The 24,967-nt window shown below is 37.6% G+C and overlaps 1 protein-coding gene across 1 annotated transcript in view; it reads left to right on the forward strand.

Annotated features, from left to right (window-relative positions):
- Positions 1-243: 243 nt before the first annotated feature.
- TBX18 (T-box 18) overlaps positions 244-24,967 on the forward strand; it is a 34,183-nt gene continuing 9,459 nt past the window's right edge. Inside the window, exons 1-5 of the mRNA XM_006870647.1 lie at positions 244-553; positions 1,627-1,831; positions 3,976-4,077; positions 7,329-7,500; positions 18,194-18,361. Of these exons, the coding sequence (XP_006870709.1) occupies positions 244-553; positions 1,627-1,831; positions 3,976-4,077; positions 7,329-7,500; positions 18,194-18,361 (957 nt within the window). The remainder of the gene's footprint in view (positions 554-1,626; positions 1,832-3,975; positions 4,078-7,328; positions 7,501-18,193; positions 18,362-24,967) is intronic.

Below are 24,967 nucleotides of genomic sequence, written 5' to 3' on the forward strand. Positions count from 1 at the left end.
GGAAAGGAAGCTTGGCGAGCGCGTTGATTGCTCATTCCTCGGATCCCAACACAAACGAGAAAGAGGAAACGCCAAATTTGTTCTTACTCGAGACGGGGAAGGGACAGACGAGCTCGGCCGGCGTGAAAACCCTAGAGTTGTTTAAATTTTGGTAGGGGAAGGAGAGCGAGTGTGTGCGTGTGCCCGCGTGAGTGTATATGAGAGAGTGGCGCGCGGCCGACGGGCGGGCGCCGGGCGGCGGGGATGGCCGAGAAGCGGAGGGGCTCGCCGTTCAGCATGCTAAGCCTCAAGGCACACGCCTTCTCAGTGGAGGCGCTGATCGGCGCCGAGAAGCAGCAGCAGCTACAGAAGAAGCGGAGAAAGCTAGGCGCGGAAGAGGCAGCCGGGGCCGCGGACGACGGAGGCTGTAGTCGCGGCGGCGGTAGCGCGGAAGAAAAGGGTTCCTCTATGAGAGACGAAGGCACTGCGCTCTCGCCGCAGCCTGGGGCGGTATCCGGGCCGGCCCGGAGCAATGCGGACCTGGAGCGGAGCTGTGGATCCGGCGGAGCAGCTGGTGAGTCGGCCCCTTCCCGCCCAACTCCGGGGCACGTCCCGGGGATCTTCCCGATCCGCGGTCTCGAATCTGAACTTTTGAGGGTGTGCTTGCGCCCCGTGTTCTTCGCGCCGGAGGCAACTCAGCAGCACACGCGTTGGCCGTGGGTGTTTGGGCGCCAAACGTGCGGCTTGCTTCCTTTGCAGGTCCTGAGCGCAACTCGAGTCACCCTCCAGACGGTTAAAATGAAGTTTCTATCCTTGCCTTCGCAACTCTTTAGCCGTGGCTGAGGAGTTTCTTCATATGCCTCCCTTGGGGTCCCAGCCAATGGGTGCTCTTTTTTCTTTCCTAACTTTTAAAAGCATGGTGGGTGGAGTGGGAAGCAACAGGATATCCACCCCGAAACCGGAACGAATACTCTAAACGTCTTGTGCAAACCAGGAAGAAGGCGGCATTTTTGTAAAATGTTTCCCTGGGGTAGCGGAGCTTCCAGTCCTTTTTTGATTGCCGCTGCCCAAGGCCGACTGCGATTGCGATGTCGCTTTCTGTTCGGCCTTAACGGTTCTCTGCTTGACTAGAAGCTCAGGAGGGTTCTGGCAAGAGAGGTGTCAGAAGAGCTTTCTGGAAAATGCCTCTGAGCGGGCCCAAAGTGAGGAGCCCGGACGCCTATTGCCAAGGGAGGCCCCCGTGCGCTCTGGACCAGAGGCTGGGATCCTAGGCTCTTCTGCTGCCTGCCATTCGGGGCGCACGTTTTGTTGGGATCAGTACAGGGGGGCTCTGGGCTGGAGAACCCGGCTCAGTCTCAGTCGAGCCAGGGCTTCAAACCCTAGGGGTGGCGTGAAGCTATTTGGGGTTCACCTGGCCCTACTGACACCCCGCGGGTGGGGCGAACGCAGCCCGCGCCTTGCAAGGCTTGAGACCTGGAGCGCCGTGAGTCCCTTCGGCAGGCTGGGAGCGGGTGTTTATCTCGGGGCCGGGAAGGTTTCTCGTTTTTTACCTAGTCCTTTCCCTCTCCTCAGCCCTGCTAAGAGGTTGGCGTGTACTTGGCCGCCTTCCCTTCTAGACCTATCACTGAATCCTCCCTCTTTGCCCAGGCGGCTGTGAGGACCGCTTCCTGCAGGGCACGTCTCCACAGGCGTCCCCTGGGGGCTCACCGAAGGGGTCTCCAGCACCTGCCCTGGCCCGGCCTGGGACCCCGCTGCCCTCGCCACAGGCACCGCGGGTGGATCTTCAAGGAGCCGAGCTCTGGAAGCGCTTCCATGAGATTGGCACAGAGATGATCATCACCAAGGCCGGCAGGTAAAAGATAAGCTGGCTCGACCCGCCCCCAGCCCCCGACCCTGGCCTTTCCCCACCTCCCCTAGGGTTAGGAAGAAGGGCCTGTAGAGCGAGAGGCTGCCAGCGGCTCATGTTTATGTACAGACAGGACAAGGCCCCGGACCGAAGTGTACTTCTAAGGCAGAATTTCCGTGTTGAGTACGGGAGTACTCCTTCGATGCTTGGGAAACCCGGCAGTTACAGATTCAAAGTCGTATTTAAAATTTGTCCAGGCATTTATTTACGTCCCAATGACCATTCCTGGGACTAGGCAACAGATTTCTTAATTTCTTTTTTTAAAAACACTTTTAAAAACCCTTTAGCCAAGCGATTGTTTGAGTTTCTAGATTGGAGAATTCTAGGTTGGTTCTTTGTCAAAATATCCACTGACAATGTAAGAAAGTGGTGTGTTGGTCTGTTTGGATGGTAGTCTAGGTGAAAATCACCGGGGATGCCTAATAATACCTATTCAGCCCCATGTAATTGTGAAAATAACTACGTTGATTTTTTTAAAAAAAAGGACATTCTGTTTGTACATACAGTTACTTTTTCTAAGTGAACTTTAACTAACTAAACGAAATATGCTGAAGAATATTAATTTTTTTGTAAGAAGTTTCATCAGGTTTTTGAAAGTATAAAAATTGCATGCGCACCAGTTAGTAAAATAAATTTTTACGATCTGTTGACCAAATCATATTAATTTGAACTAGGCACAAAAATATTTGCATTTAAAAATTTTCTGCTCATTTACCACAACGAAATCTATGAATAATATGCTCCCTTAAAAGAAACTTTAAATAAAAAATACACACTACTTTTTCAGACTACACATGGCAAAAACCTGGACAGCATGAAAATATCCAAACTTATTAGAAATTACAAAAAATATTTTATTGAAACCATATGGTAACTTGTACATTTTCACAAAGCTTTTATTAATGATCTGAATTCAGTCTTCCACAAAGCAAGTTGTCTTATAAAGGATGTAGTTAAAGACCTTTACTCCTTATCTTACAGATGCACTGAAAAAACAATCAAATAGCCAGCATATTAAACTGCTAGTTAAGAATAATGGAGTTTCTTTTCTCTAAAAGTAGTCCTTAATGGCATTCTTGCTATAGAATAAAATTCTGGTAAATAAATAACACTACTAAAATTTGTGTTGTAAGGTTAGATTAGCAAAAGTTAGATTAACTGGAAAGGGTTCTAGACATAAATCAGTAAATGAAAGTTAAGAAAAAAAAGAAAGAAAGAAAAACCCATTCTATTTGTTTTCTCTAGCTCAAAACCAGTAATTTGCTGTTGTATTCCTTGCTACTTTGTCTTTTAAAAGGGTAGGTGCACTTAACTTTAACTCCTTTGATAAGTATCTCTGAGAAGCCAAGAGACAATGGTAACTTTCATTTGTTTTCAATAGCAATTTATGTAAGTGTGGTTAAATAAGAAATTATTTTCAGTGTACAAAGGAGGAAGGAATGATTTGGTAAATATACGTTATGTTTAGTTTCTGCTTTTAATAAAGAAGTTTTACTATACCTTTCAAATTTAGAGCAACTTTTGCACTTCACCTTTACCATGCTGCAGACAGGAAGTCCTGTCTCAATAAAGAACATATTGTTTGGTTATAGCATGGCACATTGACTCCTTGTGGCTTTTAATAAGCCTTTTAAATTTTTACATTATAACATTTTACCACTTTCAGAAATTCAAATTTTTGATTTTCGCTATTTGGTGCATTTCATTATTTGGGTTATTGAACTAAATATGCTTATTGACTCTTGTTTTATGAAATAAAGTATATTATTTAGTGCTATTCCTCCTTCAGTGTACAATTCTGCTTTAAAGTTTTACTGACATTTTAGTAAACATGGAACACATGTACAGGGTGCCACAAATTTTTACATTGAAAAACCTGTTTTGATATGTCCTAAAGTGAATGTTAAACATTTGTACTTACAAAAAATGGAGATTTGAAAGGTGTCTTTGCTTACTCATTCTCCATGTAGAATCAACACTAGCAGTTCAAACCCATCAGCCACTCTTTGGAAACCCTATTCAGGGTTGACAGCAATTAACAAGAGTCACAGAATACAAACTCTTTTTTCCTTCCCCTCTTTGATACACAGACGCATGTTTCCAGCAATGAGAGTGAAGATCTCAGGATTAGACCCTCACCAACAATACTACATTGCCATGGATATTGTGCCAGTGGACAACAAAAGATACAGGTACAGTGATTATCGAAAATGCTAAGATATTGCCTTCTTTTTCAGTAAATGCGGAAACATGTTTTTTGTTTTGTTTTTAATAGATACACAAATGACTTCAAATATAGTTTTGTTATTGATAGGGACCTCTCTTAATGCCCTTTGATATTGGTAAGCTGAATTGTCTTGTGTGTGGATTCACATTTCTATTAGAATTTTGAGGGAAAATGTTAAGGCTTGTGCATAGATGAATGTGTTTTATTACACCAAATATTTCATTTTGTTTGTGATTTTTAGCCTTCAAATAAATTCACTTGAACATGGGGCTTTTTTCCTTGAAACTTGAGAAATTCATTTCAGATTTTCTATAATTAAGAAAGTGAAAATCCCTTGATTCACTATGATATTGACGTGTTTAAAATGTTAATAAGTCCTTACCTTACTGGTTTTTGGTTGTTAACACAACATAATTTCTTAAAACTTTACAATGTCTAGATTTTGAAATAGAATATACTTATGTAGGTATCAGGTAGACTTTGAAAGGATGTACATTCTTTAATTACAAACCTACCTTTGCTCTTTTTACTCTGTAAGAAAGCAAATCCTCACTTTTCAATGTGGCCAAAGTTTTATTTTCATGATGTTAAAAGCACTAACATTTTTTTAAAAGGAGGTTTTGAGTACTGGAAGATCAGAGATGATGTTTTAAATTTTGGCTTTCTTAAAATTTCTATTTTTAAAATAATGAGTGTGATTAAAAAGACTAGCATTGCTTTTAGTAAGTTTTCAAATGAAATCAAATTTGATTTTTGCTACTTTAAAAAATATAGAATTGTGTGGATTTTTTAAAAACCATTTTAGTGTTAAAATAGTATATAGGTTTTAAATAGAATATGGAATTATACTACAAAAATGGTACTATTAATGGCAATTTGGTTTATACGTATTTTGTGTTTAGACTGTATTGCATAGTTCTTTCATCATATAAATTTTTAGCTTTTGACAGAAGCTAAAAAAAAAAGCATTGAAGTTCATCCTTTAAATACACTTGGCTTGAAAACCTATATTCTAATTTGGCTTTTATGCTGAGGAAGATAATATAATTCTTAACGAGCTTAGAAGTTATTATTTGTCCTAAGTGAAGTGTTCTACTTCCTTCTCCAGATTTCCTCCATGTGTTTTGAATAGTTTATTTTACTTAACTGATTCTTATTTATTCACATATTAAGCAAGGGGATTTCAAGTATTAGTGCTAAGATGCGAATTTTAAAATATAAACTTGTAAAACATAAATTTGCTTTCAGTTACATAGTTTCCAAAGAAGAAATTTGTGTCTAGCAGTTTTATTTAGAATATGATGTTGTTGTTTTTGTTTTTTACAAAGAATGTGAAACATGTAACATTTATTCTTAGTGAATATTGATTTTTGAACTATTTAATATGTATACTTTTTCTAAGATTTCATAGAACATACTACTCTGTTTATTTTGCTAATTACCAAATTTATATCCACAATGCAAGTTTTTCTTGAATTTGTAAGATTTTCATTTTAGATTCTACTTTTTTCAGTAGTTTTAGGGAAAAAGTTTTGGGGTTCATTTTATGATGTCAAAATAGTATTTGCTCAAGCTAAAATGATTGGTCAAGTTAAGATGTTTATATTTCTTAAGAATGTAAATAAAAATTCACAAAAATGTACATTTGTGAATTTATTTATTGAAATTATGCCATACCAATTAGAGGACGTTAAGAAGTTATATTTCTTAATTTTGTGTTCATTTTTCCCAAGAAAAGGAATCATAACATAAGAGGCATATTAAGAGCTGTGGCTCTGTAGGATAAGAACTGTACTGCTAACCAAAACGTCGGCAATTCAAACTTACCAGCTACTCCTGGGAAACTGTGTACAGGGTCTCTATGAGTCAGAACTGATTCAATAACATTGAACAGCAACTACAACAATTGAGAACTGCAAAGAGAATGAAATATGTCATCATACTTTAAACAGAGAATCCCATTAGACACATTATGATAATGTAGTGTGCTATTTAAAAAAGAATTTGGCATACTATACAATATCTTAGACTCTTTGCAAATTACTACTTTAAGTTGTATGCCACATTTCAAGACACAAATAGAAGAGAAACACCTTAGTATATTTCATTTACTCCCCTTTTCTAAGTGATTCATTAGTATACTAGGTTTTAGATCATTGCTGTTTTTGTTGAATGCCATCGAGTCAACTCCGACTCACAGTGATCCTGTATAGGGTTTTGAGGAGCAGCTGGTGGGTTTTTACTGCCCACCTTGTGGTTCACAGTCCAGTGCAGATCATACAGCACCACATCAGATTAGCGTATCTTAAATGATACTAAACAAAAAATTGAATGAAGAGCTAAATATTACCTTATTACTTAAAAACAGTGTTTTAAAAATGTTTATTACTGAATCAATATATTCGACATATATAAGCATAAAGAATAGAATGGTTGTCTCTTAATTAGAAAAGTAATATTAATTAGCTATATCATCATTTTCAAAGTTTGGTTTACGTTTCAACAGTGGTATTTGGAAATTCTTTGAGAGAATTGTCTTACGAGGGCCACAAAAGAGAAATATGGGAGGTAAATAAAGGTCTACACTGTCTGAGTATTAAGTATAACAGAATAATTTATCCTCAGTTTGCAGTACCATAGAATTAGAAAAAATAATTCTAAATGATAACAGATAAGCCTTTTTCCCTATGAAAATATAGTTTACTGGATCTATGACAGTTTCCTCTTACCATCTGATTAGCCTTCACATAAATTTAAAATGGGAAGTGATCTTAAAGGAAGTGTGACAGCTTAAGATATTATAGACATCAAGTATTTTTTGAGATTTTTTTAGGGTGATATTGACAGTTTAATAATATTTTCATAAAAATTGGATATCCAGATAAAAATGGAAAAATATTAGAATATTATATGGCATGTCTGATGTGAATATATATTATTCATAAGCATTAAGATACTTGCATTTATGGTAGTGCATATTTTTCACTACACCCTTACTTAACACACAACCTACTTTGAGTTGTCAGTAGGTCATCACTGCCTCAGAGTTTTTGAAGAGTACCTGAACTCTAATTTTTATGTATACTGACTGTAAAGAGGAAATGTTGTTTTTAAACATGAAAAAAAAAAAAGCCCATTTTTCCAGATTCTGTGGAGTTGAATATTCTAAGAGATCCATAGTTCGGATACTACTGCAGTCTTGTCATTGCCTTCTAGGTATGTTTACCACAGCTCTAAATGGATGGTGGCAGGTAACGCTGACTCTCCTGTGCCACCTCGGGTGTACATTCATCCGGACTCACCTGCCTCAGGGGAGACTTGGATGAGACAAGTGATTAGCTTCGACAAACTGAAGCTCACCAACAATGAACTGGATGATCAAGGCCATGTAAGTATGCCACCTCCCTGATGCCAGCCATATCTAGACTGTGATCTTCCTTTCCTGGTCTATCCAAGTGTGTGTAATCTGTTCAGAATCAAAGTTGTTTTTGTATCAAAACCTATGCCTGCGGCTAGAGAATCCTTGTTGTTGTTACGTGCCATCGAGTCTGTACCGACTCATAGTGGCTCTGTATAGGGTTTCCGAGGAGCCACTGGTGAGCTTGAACCGCTGACCTTGTGGTTCAAAGCAACTTTGCAGTCCAGCACATTAACCCACAGTGCCCACAAAGTATTTAATAGGTTATTTGTAACAGAATGAAAAAATCTATGGCAGACATTGTTTTTAGCGAAAATATAATGCTTGAAATCCCATGGAGTGGTAATTATTCATTATACTTTTAATATGAATATTTGGGAAGTGGGTTAACAGGAATAATGATTTATTGTGTCCTGTCTGCATATAGCTCTTTTCTCGGCTGAAACTCATTGCTTCTCAACACCTGACCGAGGTTCATGCTGTTTGTGTTTTATTTATAAGCTTCCAATTGTTTTGTAATGACATCTAATGTGTCAAAATATGTTACTGTAATTCTTATTCATAAAACTGATGAGAAATATGATATGTAAGTCAAAGTTCATCTATTCTAATAATATAATGATTGTAACACCTTATTAAATTTTTAATGCAGTATTGTTCCTAGGCAAGATTCTACTATATTGGTTAATAAGTAACTCTGGGTACATGCTGACTTCCATTCAGAATTAGATTTCTATTAGGTTTCTGTTACTTGAGAGGGTTTTGATTGAGGCAGGATTGAAATGCCTTTTAAAGACTGCATTAGACCTAAAAGAAAGAGTAGCAAGTCTGTAGTTCTTTTCTTAAAGAGGTGATACAACAAATCTGGTGTAGCACTGTAGGATAAGCACTTAACCTGGTCAGTTTGAACCATAAGGTTGGCGGTTCAAACTCATCAGCCACTCCTCAGAAACCCTATACAGGGTTGCTATGAGTCAGAACCAACTTGATGACACTTAACAACAACAGCATAGTAAGAGCATATTTGAAATTATTGTAACTGTCATAAACTCATAATACAGTGCTATCAGGATTTGGTTTGCAAGTTGCAAGACAATTGACTTAAAGAAAGAATGCAGGTAAAATCCATTGCTATAAAAATGCAATATCTAGATTTCTAAGATGTAGCTAGTGGAAGCTAACATTGGTGGTGCTTTCATGCATTGTTTGTATTTTATAATTTAAAACAATAAGAAAAACAAGAACTTTATTCTCTCAATTTAGCTTCTTGCCCTGTATTTTAATACATTTAATACAAAAAATGTTTCTCATTTTCTTTTTTTGATTCTGTTTACAAAGTCAAGTTTTGACCATCATTTTTCACTTGACTTCCACGATAGGACATGGGTTTCTTCTGTAACATTGAAAGGACAATAAGATATTGCCAGCATGTACATTAAGGGTTGTTTTATCTATTTTTTAATTTAAAAAATGTAGCCTAAATGCCATCATTGTTACTGGTTTTCCAAACTTTTTGTATACCACACTCTACTGAGTTTTCTGGTTTAAGAGTATAATTTGTAAAGAGATAAATGAATTTAAAACTATGTACTTTCAGTGTTATTGATGTTGTTGGGTGCTGTTGAGTCAGTTCTGACTCATAATGACCTTATGCACAAAAGAAAGAAACAGTGCCCAGTCCTGCGCCATTTTCACAACCGTTGTTAAGCTTGAGCTCATTGCTTCTGCTACTGGACCAATCCATCTCATTGGGGGTCTTCCACTTTTTGACTCACCCTCCACTTTACCAAGCATGATATCCTTCCCCTGGGGCTGGTCCCTCCTGATACTATGTCCGAAGTATGAGAGATGAGGTTTCACTATCCTGGCAAAGTATTGAATGATGCTGAAATTATCTAAAGAAAATGGAAGGAATATACAGATTCTCACTGTACCAATAAGAAATGGTCAGTGTTCAACTATTTCAGGAAGTAGCATATGATCAAGAGCCAATGATGTTGAAAAAAGAAGTTCAAGGTGCAATGAAGGCATTGGCAAAGAATAAGGCACCATTAATAGATGGAATACAAATTGAAATCTTTCAACAAACTGATGTTGCACTGGAGGCACTGACTCATCTATGTCAAGAAATGTGGGCAATTGATTGGAAGAGATCCTTATTTGTGCCCATTCCAAAGAAAGATGACCCAATGAAGTGCAGAAATCATCAGAATATTGATATCGTATGTGAGTAAAGTTTTACTAAAGATAATACAAAAACTCCTGTAACCATACATTGACAGAAAACTTCCAGAGGTTGAAGCCGGATTCAGAAGAGGACATGGAATGAGCAATATCAGTACTGATGTCAATGGATCTTGGCTGAAAGCAGAGAATACCAGAAGGATGCTTACCAGTGCTTTACTGACTACATAAAGACTTTTGATTGTGTGGATCATGGCAACCTGGGGATAACATTGTGGATAATGAGTATTCTGGAACATTTAATTGTGCTCATGAGGAACCTGTACATAGACCAAGAGGCAGTTGTTCAAACAGAATAAGAAAACACTAAATGATTTAAAATTAAGAAAGGTGTGTGCCAGGGTTGTATTATTTCACCAAACTTATTCAACCTGTATGCTGAGCAAATAATTTAAGAAGCTGGATTATATGAAGAAAAACGTGGCAACAGGATTGAAATAAGACTCATTAACAATCTGCGATAAGCAGATGATACAACCTTGCTTGCTGAAAGTGAAGAGGACTTAAAATACTTACTAATGAAGATCAAAGACCACAGCCTTAGGTATGGGTTGCATCTCAATGTAAAGAAAACAAAAATCCTCACCACTGGACTAATAAACAACATCCATAGAAATGGAGAAAAGATTAAAGTTGTCAATGACTTCAGTTTGCTCGGATCAACCATCGACACTCATGGAAGCAGCAGTCAAAAACATCAGACAACATATTGCATTAGGCAAGTCTTGTTGTTGTTGTTGTTAAGTGCCGTTGAGTCGGTTCCGACCCATAGCGACCCTGAACAGGGTTTCCGAGGCTGTAAATCTTTACAGGAGCAGATCGCCTCATCTTTCTCCAACGGAGCAGCTGGTAGTTTCAAACTGCTGACCTTGTGGTTCGCAGCCCAATTCATGACCACTACACTACCAGAGCTCCTAGGCAAGTCTTAGGACCTCTTTAAAATGTCGAAGAGCAAAGATGTCAGTTTGAGCACTAAGATGCTTCTGACCCAAGCCATGATATTTTCAATAACCTCATATGTAAGTGAAAGTTGGACAGTGAATAAGGAAGACAGTAGAAGAGTCAACGCATTTGAGTTATGGTGTTGGAGGAGAATATTGAAAATGCCATGGGCTGCCAAAAGAACCAACATCTGTGTTGGAAGAAGTACAGCCAGACTTCTCCTTGGAAGCCAGGATGGCCAGACTATGTCTCTCATATTTTGTACATCTTTTCAGTAGGGACCAGTCCCTGGAGAAGGATATCATGGTTTTTAAAATGGAGGGTTGAAGAAAAAGAAGAAGACCTTCAATGAGATTGTTTGGCACATTGACAGAAGAAACAGGCTTGGACATAGCAACACTTGTGAGGTTGGTGTAGGAACCGGCAGTGTTTCATTCTGTTGTGCATAGAGTCACTATGAGTTGGTACCGACTTGATGACACCTAACAACAAGATATAGATTTAGTAATGATTATCTATATGTGTTTCAGGGGCTCTGGTAGTGTAGTGGTTATGAAGCTGGCTGCTAATCTCAAGGTCAGCAATTTGAAGCTATTAGCAGTTCGGTGAGAGAAAGATGAGGCTTTCTGCGCCCATAAAGATTTACAGCCTCTGAAACCCTATGAGTCAGAACCAACTCCATGACACACCACCACCATCTACATGTTTTTACATTGGAATTTAACAACATTTTATTTAAAACAAGGTTTTTAAAACACCAAAAAAAAAAAAAAAAAAAAAAACAACACTGAAATTCTATTTCTTACACCTAAATAATTATAAATATTTTACTACTATAAAAATAAAATATTTTACTATTACCAGATAACAGGCAAAGCCTAAAGAAATATGAGAGTCCTGGTGTGGCACTGTGGGTTAATGTGACAGACTGCAAAGGCATTTGAACTGAAAGGTCGGCAGTTCAAGCTCACCAGCTGCTCCTAAGAAACCCTATACAGGGTCGCTGTGGGTCACAATCAGTTTGACAGCACTTCACAACACAACAACAACAAAGAAATGTGTTGTCTTTGGGTGGAAATTTTCCTTTTAAAGAATTTCAACCTATGTGCAGATCTACTCATTTCTATGATTAACATGTTTGGGTCCCTACTCTCTTGTTCACATTTCTCTATTCATCAGAAATTTTCCATCTAGAGGGAAAAGTTTAGATCAGGACTTCCCTAAAGAATTCGAAGACATTTCACAGGTAGCAATGCACTTTAGATTTTTAACGGGACTCCTACCTGGTATGGCACTGTAGGTTAATGCACCATACTGCAAAGCCGTTTGAACTGCAAGGTCGGCAGTTCAAGCTCACCAGCTGCTCCTTGGAAACCCTATACAGGTTCGCTATAGGTCGGAACCAGCTCGACACTTCACAACAACAACAACAACAACAAAAACAATCTGCAGTACTGAGGGTTTCGGGAGAAGCAGGGCCAGCTGTCAAAGCCAAGGAAGGGACCTGTTAGAAAGCCTCCCAGTTCTGAGGACTGGATGATAAAGTCACCCTAGATCTGGGCTTGTCATCACACTCTTCCCATTTCTCCTTAGAATTAGATAGGAGAGTACCTAGTTACCGGAGAGGTTGCTGAGGTCTCCCTGGTGAAAGGAACTTGTAACAGTTTAGAAATACAATATATTCATATTCTTGGGCAAGTCACTTATTCTGTGTGAGACTGGGTTTTCTCATGTGTTATATTGGAATCAGAGAACTTTGAGTGGATCAGATGAGCTGATGACCTGAAAACACATATAGTGTGGCACTGTAGGATCAACATTAGACTGCTAACCACAAGGTCAGTGGTTCAAACCCACAAGATGCTTCTTGGAAACCCTATACAGGGTTGCTATGAGTTGGAACTAACTCTTTGGCACTGAACAACAACAAAAGCAAAAATAAGACCACCTTATAGAGGCTGTGATCCACTGTGACAGCTTTGACTCCTACTACCACTACAAGTAAGTTGATAACTGGTCTCACCAAAATTGCCCGGAGCCAGGCTTTGGTTATCTATTCTTTTTTGGTCCTTTTCTTGGGTTTCTCAACACCGGCTTTTAAGTATTCTTGAGAATTTCCAGATACAACAAATAGCACTAGATCCATCAGAGCAGTAATAAGCTAGACTATGCTTCTTTTCATTCAATAAAATAGAAAAATGGGCACCAACCTGCTATATGAGAAAGTACTGTGTTTATAAGATATTGCTCCATGTGACTCTTTGTGCTACGAAGTAATGCCAAAAAAGGAAAAGATCCTACCACTAAACAGAACAGAAAGCACGGAACTACAGATATAATTATTTGAGTTTCAGCGATAGCCATTATAGTTGTGGTCTCGATGTTTACTAGGCCAGTGGTTCTCCTGGTTCTACTTGTTCTCTTAAATAAGAAACATATTATTGACCATTCATCATCATGAGTTTGATAGTTCATTAAAAAGCCTATAATGCTAGCTAATAAAGAAGAACTGAAGCTTGTTTAACATTCCCTCCAAATTTATAAGGATTTAGCAAATTCCTATAGATAATATTGACAATTATTATCAGATTAGTAATGTACTGTAGGCATATATGAGGGGGCTTTAAAAAGTGTGTAAAAAAATTTCATTATCTTTTAAATCCATTTTTCTACTAACCTTTTGAAGCCACTGTATCAGCTATGTCTGTATCCCACCTCACTGTAACCCCACCTCAGGTCATTTTTAAAAATAAGGCATGTTGTTGTTGTTAAGTGCTGTTGAATCTGTTCCCACGCATAATGACTCGGTATAGGGTTTCTGAGGAGTGGCTGGTCGGTTTGAACCACTGACCTTGATGTTCAAACTGACCTTGTGGTCTAGCTCATTATTCTGCAGCATCATTCCAGGACTCCAAAATAAGACATGTGCTGTTGAGTCAGTTCCAATCCATAACGACCCTGTATAGGGTTTCTGAGTTGTGGCTGGTGAGTTTGAACCGCCAACATTGCAATTCAAACAGATTTTGCAGTCCAGCACTTTAACCCACAGTGCCACAACAAAACTCCAAAATAAGCCATATATGTAAACAAATGAATTTAAAATGTTTATAGCTCTATAGAAAAACCTGCTTGAGAAAACCAAGACATCATAAAACAAAAGTCTGCTTTTCATTGACTAGTAAATAGAAATCCAAATGAACTTTTGTTTCCTTCATTCCAAGTCAGATAATAACAACTCCAATCTTCTAGAATTGGCCATACTTTTTCTGTGTGTATTTGTTTAATTTTAAGTAGCTTCAGCCCAGTTTTACTTTTCTCTGAAATTTGTTTCTAAAAGGTATGCTAATTAATTATCCCTATAATTGTAGAAATGCTTTCATTTTGTTTGTTTTTATTTGCTTATAACTGGTATTTTATTTTTAGTTTGGAGAATAGGTAGTTTCCCTTTTAATTCCTCCTTCCAAGAATATATCAGTTATCGGAGAAAGATTAGTTAAGTGAAGAGGGTGCAGAAAAAGGCAGAGTTAACATTGGTAGTTATTTGTTGTTGCCAAGCGCCTTTGAGTCAGTTTTGACTCATAGTGACCCTGTGTAGGGTTTCCAAGGAGAGGCTGGTGAGTTTGAACCACTGACTTAAAGGTTCAAACTGACCTTGTAGTCTAGTGCTTATTAATACATATTAATACAGAAATCATTTGATGTATTCTGTTCACATTTTAAAATATTATTTTAGGGTAAAAACTTATAATAAAAAATTATTTGAAGGAAAAGGACAATTATATCAGAGTCAGATGGTGAATGAAACAAATGCCCATTGATCCTAGTTACCTGACCCACAGCTGAGAAGATCTTTGTTTTTCTTGCATTGGATCTGCCAGTGTAACATAAATTCAGTGAGTGAAAACACATAAACATAGTGGTGGGATAAGAAGCCTTAGACCAGGGAACCTGACATGTCTTCCAACTCCAACCCTAAAGATTTAGATGTATACTGCCCCTTTAAAGCAATCTATAAGTTAGAGGTATTAGCGTTTATTTTTATATTCTAAAATGTCAAATATAATGTCAACCAGAACCCTACATATAAAGTAGGAAAGAGGAGCTGTTTTATTTGGATGGTAAGAAACAGACCCAGTTTATCCTAACACAACTCTGGGCTAGGTGTTGCACTATAGGATAAGCACCAGCTGCCCCTAGTAAACCCTATACAGGGTTGCTATGATTAAAACAAAGTAAACAACACTTAACCAATCATTACTGAAAAAATAATAATTACTGGGTCCAAATGCCTCCTAAATACCTTCCAGCCCTGCTGGAATATTGGTCTTCTAATTTAGATTTCTATTATAGCTTTTCAAATGAGGATTAGTGGACATAATAATACTATATAATATAATATAATATATAATAATAATAATACTCAGATACTGTCTTACTTATCTAGTGCTGCTATAGTAGAAATTACCACAATTAAGTGGTTTTAACAAACAGAAGGTAATTTTCTCATAGTTTAGGAGTTTCGAAGTCTAAATTCAGGGTGCCAAATCTATGGGAAGATTTTCTCCCTGTTGTTTCTAGAGGAAGGTTCTTGTCTTTTCTGACTCCCTGTGATCTTCATGTGGCTTGGCATCCCTGCTCTGCTTGGATCGCTTTTATATCTCAAAAGAATTTGACTTAAGATGAACTCTACAAGAATCCTCTCATTAACAGAAAGACAATGCATTAAAATGAGATTATAACCATAAACAGAGAGGTTAGGATTTACAACACACATTTTGGGGGGACATAATTCAACCCATAACAGATACTTTACTGAGGAAAATAAAATAAAAACATCGTATATGCAGATCATTAAAATCATTAGAATTACATCCTGTGTTTTTCAAACTTTTGAACTATTTCACAGCAAGACATATATTTTATGTTATGATCTAGTATGTATGTGTGTGTGTATCATTGTGGCCTCCTCAAACACAGGCATGCATACACACTCTAATCTTATATTCTACTCCATATTATTTAATAATTGTATTGATAGGCAACCCCTGGTTATGAATGAGATCGATTCATTCCTAACTGTGTAAGAGTTTGTAGGTGAGTCAGAACAGGTACAGTCTTCTTACTTTAGTGCAAGAAAAGGCTCAGAGCCTTTTTCAGTAATTTAAAATCTGTTGTTGCAAGCGGAGTTGCCTCAATTGTTTTCAAAGTGAGGGTAAATTTACATAACATTAAGTAGTGCTTCAAAGTTGCTCTGCTCAAAGGTGGAGGCTGAAGATGCCACTTTTACTGTGTGTGGCTCTCCAGTCCTGCCAGTAATCTAATCTCATGCATCAGAGGACTCACTTTGCCACTCTTCAAAGGCTTCCACTGGTAATTTTTCACGTTCATGTTACCATTTTCCACTCATATATAAAAATTTTTAAAAATTCAAGTCTGTTGCTGTTTTGCTTCATTAACCATGTCAGAACAGAACTGAATCAAAGGTCCACATTAAAGGGCAAATAGGAGCTAGGAGTTTCCTTCAGTTGGATATTTGTAACCCAGGTGTTTCCAGCATGAGGAGGCTTCAAAAATTTCATGGGAAAATGGAATTGAAAGACAAAGGAATTTATCCATGAACTTTTTGAAGCTCCCTTGTATTTAAAAATGTCTGTTGCAATCTTCTAACTTGATTATTGTTGAAATTCTTCCCTTTTCTTACACTTGGAAAGAGAAGAAAGAAAATTTCCAGAAGCTGCAGATTTGTGCCGTATGTATGAGTGTGTGCATTCATGTGATGATGAGATCTAATGTTTACTCATATTCAGACTGTCACCCCACCACGTACACCTGATGAGCATGATCACCAGCTCCACTAACCAGACATTTTTTGTAGTCAAAAGAAAAACTTTAGGGTGACAACATGTCAACAAACAAACAAAAAACAAAATAAAAAATCTGACCGCAGCACTTTTACCAGAGGGTAAAGATACCGTGCGGCAGCTAAGACACTTTCGAGTTCTAGGACTACTTATGTTTGGGGTGACCAGAGATTCTAAATTTCATTTATTAAAACTGCTTACAGCTTGAAAATCATGAAGTAGGTTAGACACTGTGTTTTCCCAAGATTTGTTTAAAGATTTCTCCTCCAAACTCAAAAACCTAAATTCACACCTGCATCAGAAAAGATATAGACTTGTTGACTAAACTCATTAATATATACCTGAACATGGAATCCCAGCAGCAAATAGAAAATCCCACCGGAGGAGGCTGTTTCTTTACCCTGTTGTTGTTGTAAAGTGCTGTCAAGTTGCTTCCAACTCATAGCGGCCCTGTACAGGGTTACCGAAGAATGGCTGGTGAGCTTGAACTGACAACCTTGCAGTCCAGTGTGTTAACCCACAGCGCCACACCAGGACCTTACTCGCTGACTTTTGAAAGCATAGAACATGCAAGAAGGAGAAAATATTTATCCAGAATTCTACCACTCAGAGATTTTTACAGTTTATATCTTTGTATGGGCCTTTTTACCCCATTTTTATGTAGTTGTGATAAACATAAACAATTTTGACCCTTTTTTCCAAAGTTAGCATTTAAAAAGAAACATTTCACTATGTTAAAATTTTTCTAAACACTGTTAGCAATGGTTGAATAATACTGTATCCCATTGTGTGGATATGTTTTCATTTACGTAGCTACTCTGTTAATGATGATTTAAGTTATTTTAAATAATGGTGTGACTGTTTTTTGTTGTACATCTTTGCCATGAAAAGCTGTTCTGAATTTGAAATATTTCCTTAGGATAAATTTTTCAGAAAAGGAATCATTGGGTAGAAGGCTGTAAAGAGTTTCAAGGTAGTTGACCAATCATGTTGTCAGAGTCCCCCAGCAAAGTGTGAAAGCACCACCTTTTTTGTCGCTGGTCATCTGTTAAGGCTTTGACACCAAACGATCCAAGCAAACTAGAGACTTTGCAAGTGAAAATATTTCAACCCAGACACACAAGGCAAAAAACTGGAATGTCTTTAAAAGTCCCTTTTTCTTTGAATGGGCATGTAGTAGTGACCAATGGAGGAAGCATCAGAACAACACCTGGAGTACAAATACTTCATTTTAGGGGCTGAGTGCTGTGAAATCGAAAGATTTAAATCTCATTATTAGTTTAAATTGGTTTGAGCTTTGTGTTCTATCCACTCATAAATAAAACATTTCTGAATTTATTCTTGTGTTTTTTTAGAAAATTTGATGTTAAATTCATATTATTGTGCATAGGATTTCACCAAAATAATTTCTTTTTATGTTGTATTTTAATGCACATTTTACAGATGATTTCTCAGCTGTTTTATTCCAATTTTGATAGAGTTTCTTACATTAGCTCTTCTACATACTTGAAAATTTAAATTTCACACCTTTATTTACTTGACATAGTAGATATTTATTCAAAGTGTCAGGATAGGACAGAGGTCTCTGATCAATTGGCTTTTCTTTCTTGAAATAGATAATTCTTCACTCTATGCACAAATACCAACCGCGAGTGCACGTCATCCGTAAAGACTGTGGAGATGATCTTTCTCCCATCAAGCCTGTACCATCCGGAGAAGGAGTGAAGGCATTCTCCTTTCCAGAAACTGTCTTTACAACCGTCACTGCCTATCAGAATCAGCAGGTATGGTTCTCAGAATCGGTATCTTTCTAGACTTCATTTCAAGTATAATTACAAATATTCTTCTCACTGTATTTAATGTCATTAATTAGTATAAAGCATTTGCCATATGTAACAGCCAACGTATTTAAACAAGGGTACTTTAAAAAGTTCATGGAAAATGGACTTATAAGATAAACAAACTTTATTTGTCAATATAAGCTCCATCAAAGTCAAGACAATGTTGTAAGTAATGATAGCAGCCATGTAGTCCATTCCTGAAGAACTGAGGGTCCTGGAAATTTAACCATGTCCGTATAGTCTTTTGTAGATTACAAACTGAAGGAAAATGGATACCCTTTAAAGATTTTTTTTAAGATTGAGAAACAAAAAAGATGTCAGAAGGACCCAAATCAGGACTATGATTTTTGTATGCCTAATGATTTCCCATAGGAGCATTGGTAGCGTAGTGGCTACGAATCGGCCTGTGAACCGCAACGTCAGCAGTTCGAAACTACCAGCTGTTCCGCGGGAGAAAGATGAGGCTTTCTACTCCTGTAAAGATTTACAGCCTCGGAAACCCTGTACAGGGTCGCTATGAGTTGGAACCAACTCTACGGCACATAACAACAACAACAATGATTTCCCATAGTAACTCTAGCAAAATTGGCCTCATTTGATAATAGGAATGAGCAGAAGTATCGTCTTGGTGGAGAAAGATTCTCTGGTGAAGATTTTCTGAGCATTTTTCTGCTAACACTTTGGCTAACTTTCTCAAAACACCCTCATAATAAGCAGATGTCGTTCTTTGGCCTTCCAGAAAGTAACAAGCAAAATATCTTGAGAAGCCCCCAAAACTGTTACTATGACCTTTTGTCCCTACCGGTCCACTTTTGCTTTGACTAGACCATTTCCACATCTGGGTGACCATTGCTTTGAGTGTGCTTTGTCTGCAAGTATCATACTGATTTAAGACTTGTTTCATATCCTCTTAGAATTAATTCTTCCAGAAAATGATCCGGAAGCACTTGATCCCAGTTGTTTAAAACGTGCATTTAAAGCTGTGCTCTTGTCTGAAGTTGATCTAGGCACAACAGTTTTGGCACTCATCAAGCAGAAAATTTGGTCACCTTTAATTTTTCTTTCAGGATTGTGTAAGCAGAACCAACTGAGATATCTATGGTATTTGCTGCTGTTTATACAGTTAATTGTTGGTCCTTATCAGTTAGAGTACAAGTGAGATTAATTTTTTCGTTGCTAATTGTGGTGTGCTTGGTCAACCTCTGTGGGCTTTAACTTCAACATCATCTTGTCCATTCTTAAAATGAGTTATCTATTTGTAAACTGCTGATTTCTTTGGAGCATTGTATCCATAAGTTTTTCCTAATGCATTAATGATTTTACTCAAGCATCATCATAAATTTGATATTTGTTCTTACTTCAATTTTAGCAGAAGTACTGATACTCTGATAGGTGCTCTTTCCAAATCGATGTCAAATGTTTCTTAGAGCCTCAATCCTGATCTTGTTCAGACATGTTTTAACAATTTTTGTTAAGTGTCATTGAGTCAGTTCTGACTCATTGTGACCTTGTATAGTGTTTCTGAGGAGTGACTGATGGGTTTGAACCGCTGACCTTGTGGTTAGCAGTCCAGTGCTTATCCTACAGCACCACACCAGGACGGTTCTAACAAGTTGTTGTTGTTAAGTGCCGTTGAGTCGGTTCTGACCCATAGCGACCCTGTATAGGGTTTGTGAGGAACCGCTGGTGAGCTGGAACTGCTGACCTTGCAGTTCAAATGGTTTTGCAGTCTGGCGCATTAACTCACAGCACCACACCAGGACTTTAACAAGTTAGTTTGAGTTCAGTTAGGTGCAAAAAAAACCCCACAAAAATCCATGCATAGTTTTTTCGTAATATCTGTCTTCCATTAACTTTTTGAAGACCTCTCATATTGTAATAACAATTATTTCTCCATGATTCCCCAAGAAAGGTAAAGACTCTTTAGGAAAAAAAAAAAATGTGTCTCATGACTGACTTTCATTCCATTTTTAGACTTACTTTCCATTGTGATATATTGAGCCATAATGTGATATTTAAGCTTTAAGAGCATGTTTTTTATTGCTTCATAAATAGAGATGTAAAATGCAGAAATGTGAATTGTGCAGAAAGGATAATTTCTCAGCTCATTTTATTTTAAAACTACACAGTCCATGCAGTATGGGAAATATTTCAGACGCATTAATCTGGTATAATCATGTTAGTATCTATCCAAAAATAGCTACTTCTTTCTAGATAGTCTTTGATTGTAATAGAGGGCGATATACATACTTATAGTCTGAGAAATTAGCAATGGAATTGTTTTTTCATAAAATTAGGAATAATTTTAGAGGTAAATACATATAGTTATTTAATGTTGTGTCTACATGTGCCAGTTAGGTGGAGAATGGAATTGGAGGCAATTATTTAATGCTTGCAGCTCAGACCATTTTTATAACAAACAATTGAGGTATGGCCTGTGGCAGATTTTTCTTTTTCTTTTTTAAAGTTTTTACTTCTGTGGTTAGTGAACTTATACTTCTTTTTACTTTTATACACACATGATAATCTGTGTTGTGGCTCTGTTACTTTAAGCTTCTTGGATCTGTCCTTTGGTTCCTCTTTAGGGCTGAGAGACTCATCAGCTTTCATTCAGTGTGACAACATCAGTCTAGGGCAACAGCTGAAGCTGCCTTAACCTCTCACATTTAAATTGTTAATATGCTTTTTTTGTGAATAGAGTGACGTTTTGCAGACAAGACCATCAGTTTTATATGCAACAAAACTTTGTTTCTTCTCAGTGATTACTGTCTCCTCCATGCAACAACAGTTCTCCCACTTCCTCCCTGTGGTTCCTATTTCCATTCTAGCTATCTTTCCATCCCTTCTCAAGTTGGTGCTTAAGTAAATGTTGCCCTTTTGATTTTGAATGATTGACCATTCCATGATGAACACAGAGACAAACTATTTGTGTGTATTTTCAGTGAGCATACTGCAAGCGAGATATAGATGCTGCTGTGAGCTTTTGGTACATGTTGGTAGCTAACTCACCAATTAGGAAACAGTGACAAACTGATGACCTAGTGTTGCCCATCCTATATACCTATCTACTGCTTAACTAAAAATTGGACCACAGGGTGAGTTCTTTTGTACACCTGAAGTGTGGTAGAGACCATAGACTTGGATTCCTCTTGCCTCTTTCTGACCAGTAAGTCTGTTTTGTGTTTGTTTTGTTTTAATAAAATATTGAGTTTTAGTTCACATTTTCTCTCGCAATGTGGTCCCTTTTATTGCTGTTTGTAGTGGTAGCTGGGCACCATATAGTTCTTCTGGTCTCAGGGGTGGAGAGACTGATGTTCACGTGTTCCATTAGTCCCTTGGACTCATTAATTCCAAAACCTTAAATTTTCATCACTCTTCTTTCTTCCACACATGGAGAGGCCAGTAGTTGCACCTTAGATAGCCGGTCATGTGTTTTTGAGATCCCAGACACTAATCATGAAAGTAGGATGTAGGGCATTGTCTTTGTGGATATGGTATGCCAATTAACCATGGTGTCCCCTGAAAATATAATCCTAAGCCCCAAGGCCAGCAACTTATTGCCTTAAGATGTTTGATAATATCTAATAAGCTTTCATCAGTTTGCCTGCTGTATTGCTTCACCACATTTCATAGTTGTGTTTGCAGCAAAGGTAAACACCATATACAAATGTCCTCTCTCAAACCCTTATATATGTGTGAGTGTACTCCCACTCTTCCTCCCATACCCATTCAGCCTGTATATCTGTCCATGCATCTGTCTGCAGAACAGTGTTGTTCCAATATTGTATCTATAGCACTATTTACCTCTATTCCCTTTAGCTCTTGCATACCTCACTATGTTTTCAGTTGTTTTTAATCATTGTTTCTTCTTGTGCATTGCCCTTCTTGTATATTGCCCTCCCATCACCCCAGCTAACATGTGTCTACCCTTTAGCCAGTGAATTACTCTCCTTCCCTCCACTCCTGGTAACAACCATCAAAGAATGTTTCGTTTAGCATGAAACCTTTTCTTGAATTTTTACAATAGTGGTCTCATAAATACAATAAGGTCTCTGCCCTTTTGTGATTGACTAATTTCACTTAGCATAATATCCTCCAGGTTCATCCATGTTAAGAGGGGTTTCACAGATTCATTGCTATTCTTCACCATTGCATAGTATTCCAGTGTGTGTATGTACCAAAGTTTGTTTATGAATTCTTCCATCGATGGGCGTTTAGGCTGTTCCCATCTTTCTGCTGTTGAGAATACTGCTGCCATGAACATCGGTGTGCATATAAATTGCTACACTTGTATTTGAGCTTTTGAAATCATCAGGACTAAGAAAGGACCATGAAATGTAGTGTTGTTGTTATTAAGTGCTGTCGAGTTGGTTCCAACCCATAGCGACACTTTTTCCAAGGAATGGCTGGTGAGTTTTAACTCCTAACCTTGCAACTCAAACTGACTTTGCAGTGAGGCACATTATCCCATAGCACCACACCAGGACTCCAGTCTTGGAGTCTTCCAGCAGGGCAGAAATAGATGTTTTTTAGGGGAAAAAAAAATAACGCATGAGGAGAAAAGAGCAGAGGACTCTGGACCTTTCTTACAACTTCAATTCATATTCCATAGTCATTAATTCTCTCTCTTTCATGCACAGAGACAAACTGTGTGTATTTTCATTGAGTGTCTGTGGTACTGCAAGCGAGATAGAGATACAGTGAGCTTTTGGTAAATATTGGTAGCTAACTCACCAATTAGGAAACAGTGACAAACTGATGAACAGGGTGGTAAAATTAGAAGAACAGAAATTTATAATGATAAATGCAATCTTTTAATTTTAATTTCTTAGCTTCTATTTCTAAGAATTTATAGAATTGCTAGGCCATCTTACCTCCTGGCTAACAGCATGGACTCTAAAGCTTGGAGTCCTAGCCCAGTTCCACCTCTTATCATAGTGCTATCTTAATTAAGCCTCATTTAAAAAAAGTAAAACTGAGGTAGTAACTACTACATGTTGTTATTAAGCTATTGTGTGAGTTGTAAGAATTAAATTATGCCTAAGTTGTTGTAAGAATTAAATGAGATAGTAAACATAAAATCCTTAACACAGTATTCATAGTATGTACTTAGTAAATGAGATGCTAGTAATAAAAATTACAGTAATTACGATAATTTGGGTATATCTTTATTTAGACAAAGAATCATTATATAAATCTGTATTCTTTTTTTAAAAATACTATTTAAAAATGTATTGAAATAATCAGAGAACTGAGCTGTAAAAATCTGCAAAGAAGGGTTCTTTCACTGATACTGCCAAACATGGTGAGCTAATTACCACCCACTTTTATTACATCATTTATAATGTAGTTTTGTTCACATACTTAAGAAGTATATAGAGCACATATATATCTGGTATTGCACACCTGGTAGGAGGATGGCTGAGAGCATGCACAGAACTATATAGGGAGCTTGTAGAGAGATGACTTTCCAAAGATGCCTTTCTCAGCCTTCCTGTTTTCATCATCAGCCAAGATGGTGCAGTCAGAAGAATGTTCTAATGAACATTGTAGATTTCTAATGAGCATTGTAGATTTCATGAAGCCAAGGAAAGCAGAAAGCAAGCATGATGTACCTCTTAGAAAATAGGTTACAAATCCCACTAGACAAAGTGGAGATCTGGTTAGAAACAGATGGGGTATTGTTTGTTAGTGTCATGTTCAAAATGGATAACTAATATTAATAGTAATGGAGATAATTAAACTATCTGTGCACATTTGCCCCTAAATCTGGTAGTCTTAGTGGGCAAGAAGCCAATTATGTATATTTGCACTATATGTATAAGATTTAATCTCATTAGAACCTTCAAGTAGTGGTTATCTCTGGTTAGAGATTCACCACTGAGCTCAGAGCAGGTCAGGACTCCAAAAATAAAAGGTGTAAAAATAAAACTGTCAGAGGAGAGGCACAAAGATGATTAAAGGGGGGAGAAAAAACTTAAAGGAGTATGTATTACCCATTTCTGAAGAACAGAAAACTGAGTGGGAACTTAACATTCAAGTATGTAAATGGCTGTCAAACAAAAGTTGGCTATGATGTGGATTAATGTGCTCAACTGCAAGGTCAGCAGTTCAAGCTCACCAGCCGCTCCTCGGAAACCCTGTACAGGGTTTCTGAGTTGGAACTGACTCGAAAGCACGTAACAACAACACCATCACCATTTTTTTGCAAAAGATTTAAACCACATCACCAAGCTAAAGGGAGAAATTTCAGTGTATACTGTCATACATTGGGCAAATAACCACCAGAAAAATCTCCTACTCCAGGGATATTAAAAGAAAAGTAAGTTGTATCTATTAACAGAGATTGAACAGGGCTGGGAAGTGTCATTACCACAGCAGGTAAATGTTCTAAATGATTTTTGAAATTTTCTTTTACCTTTTGTTCTAGGGTATTAAAATACTTGGAGAATTGAAAATGGAGATGAAATAGAGTCCTTTAATAATTACTTTTGGAATAATCTGTATTTCTGTAAACAATTCTATTCATCATAACCTTACTTGGCATTT

Source organism: Chrysochloris asiatica, unplaced genomic scaffold (genome assembly GCF_000296735.1).
Source record: "Chrysochloris asiatica unplaced genomic scaffold, ChrAsi1.0 scaffold00146, whole genome shotgun sequence".
In the NCBI taxonomy this organism is placed as follows: Eukaryota; Metazoa; Chordata; class Mammalia; order Afrosoricida; family Chrysochloridae; genus Chrysochloris; species Chrysochloris asiatica.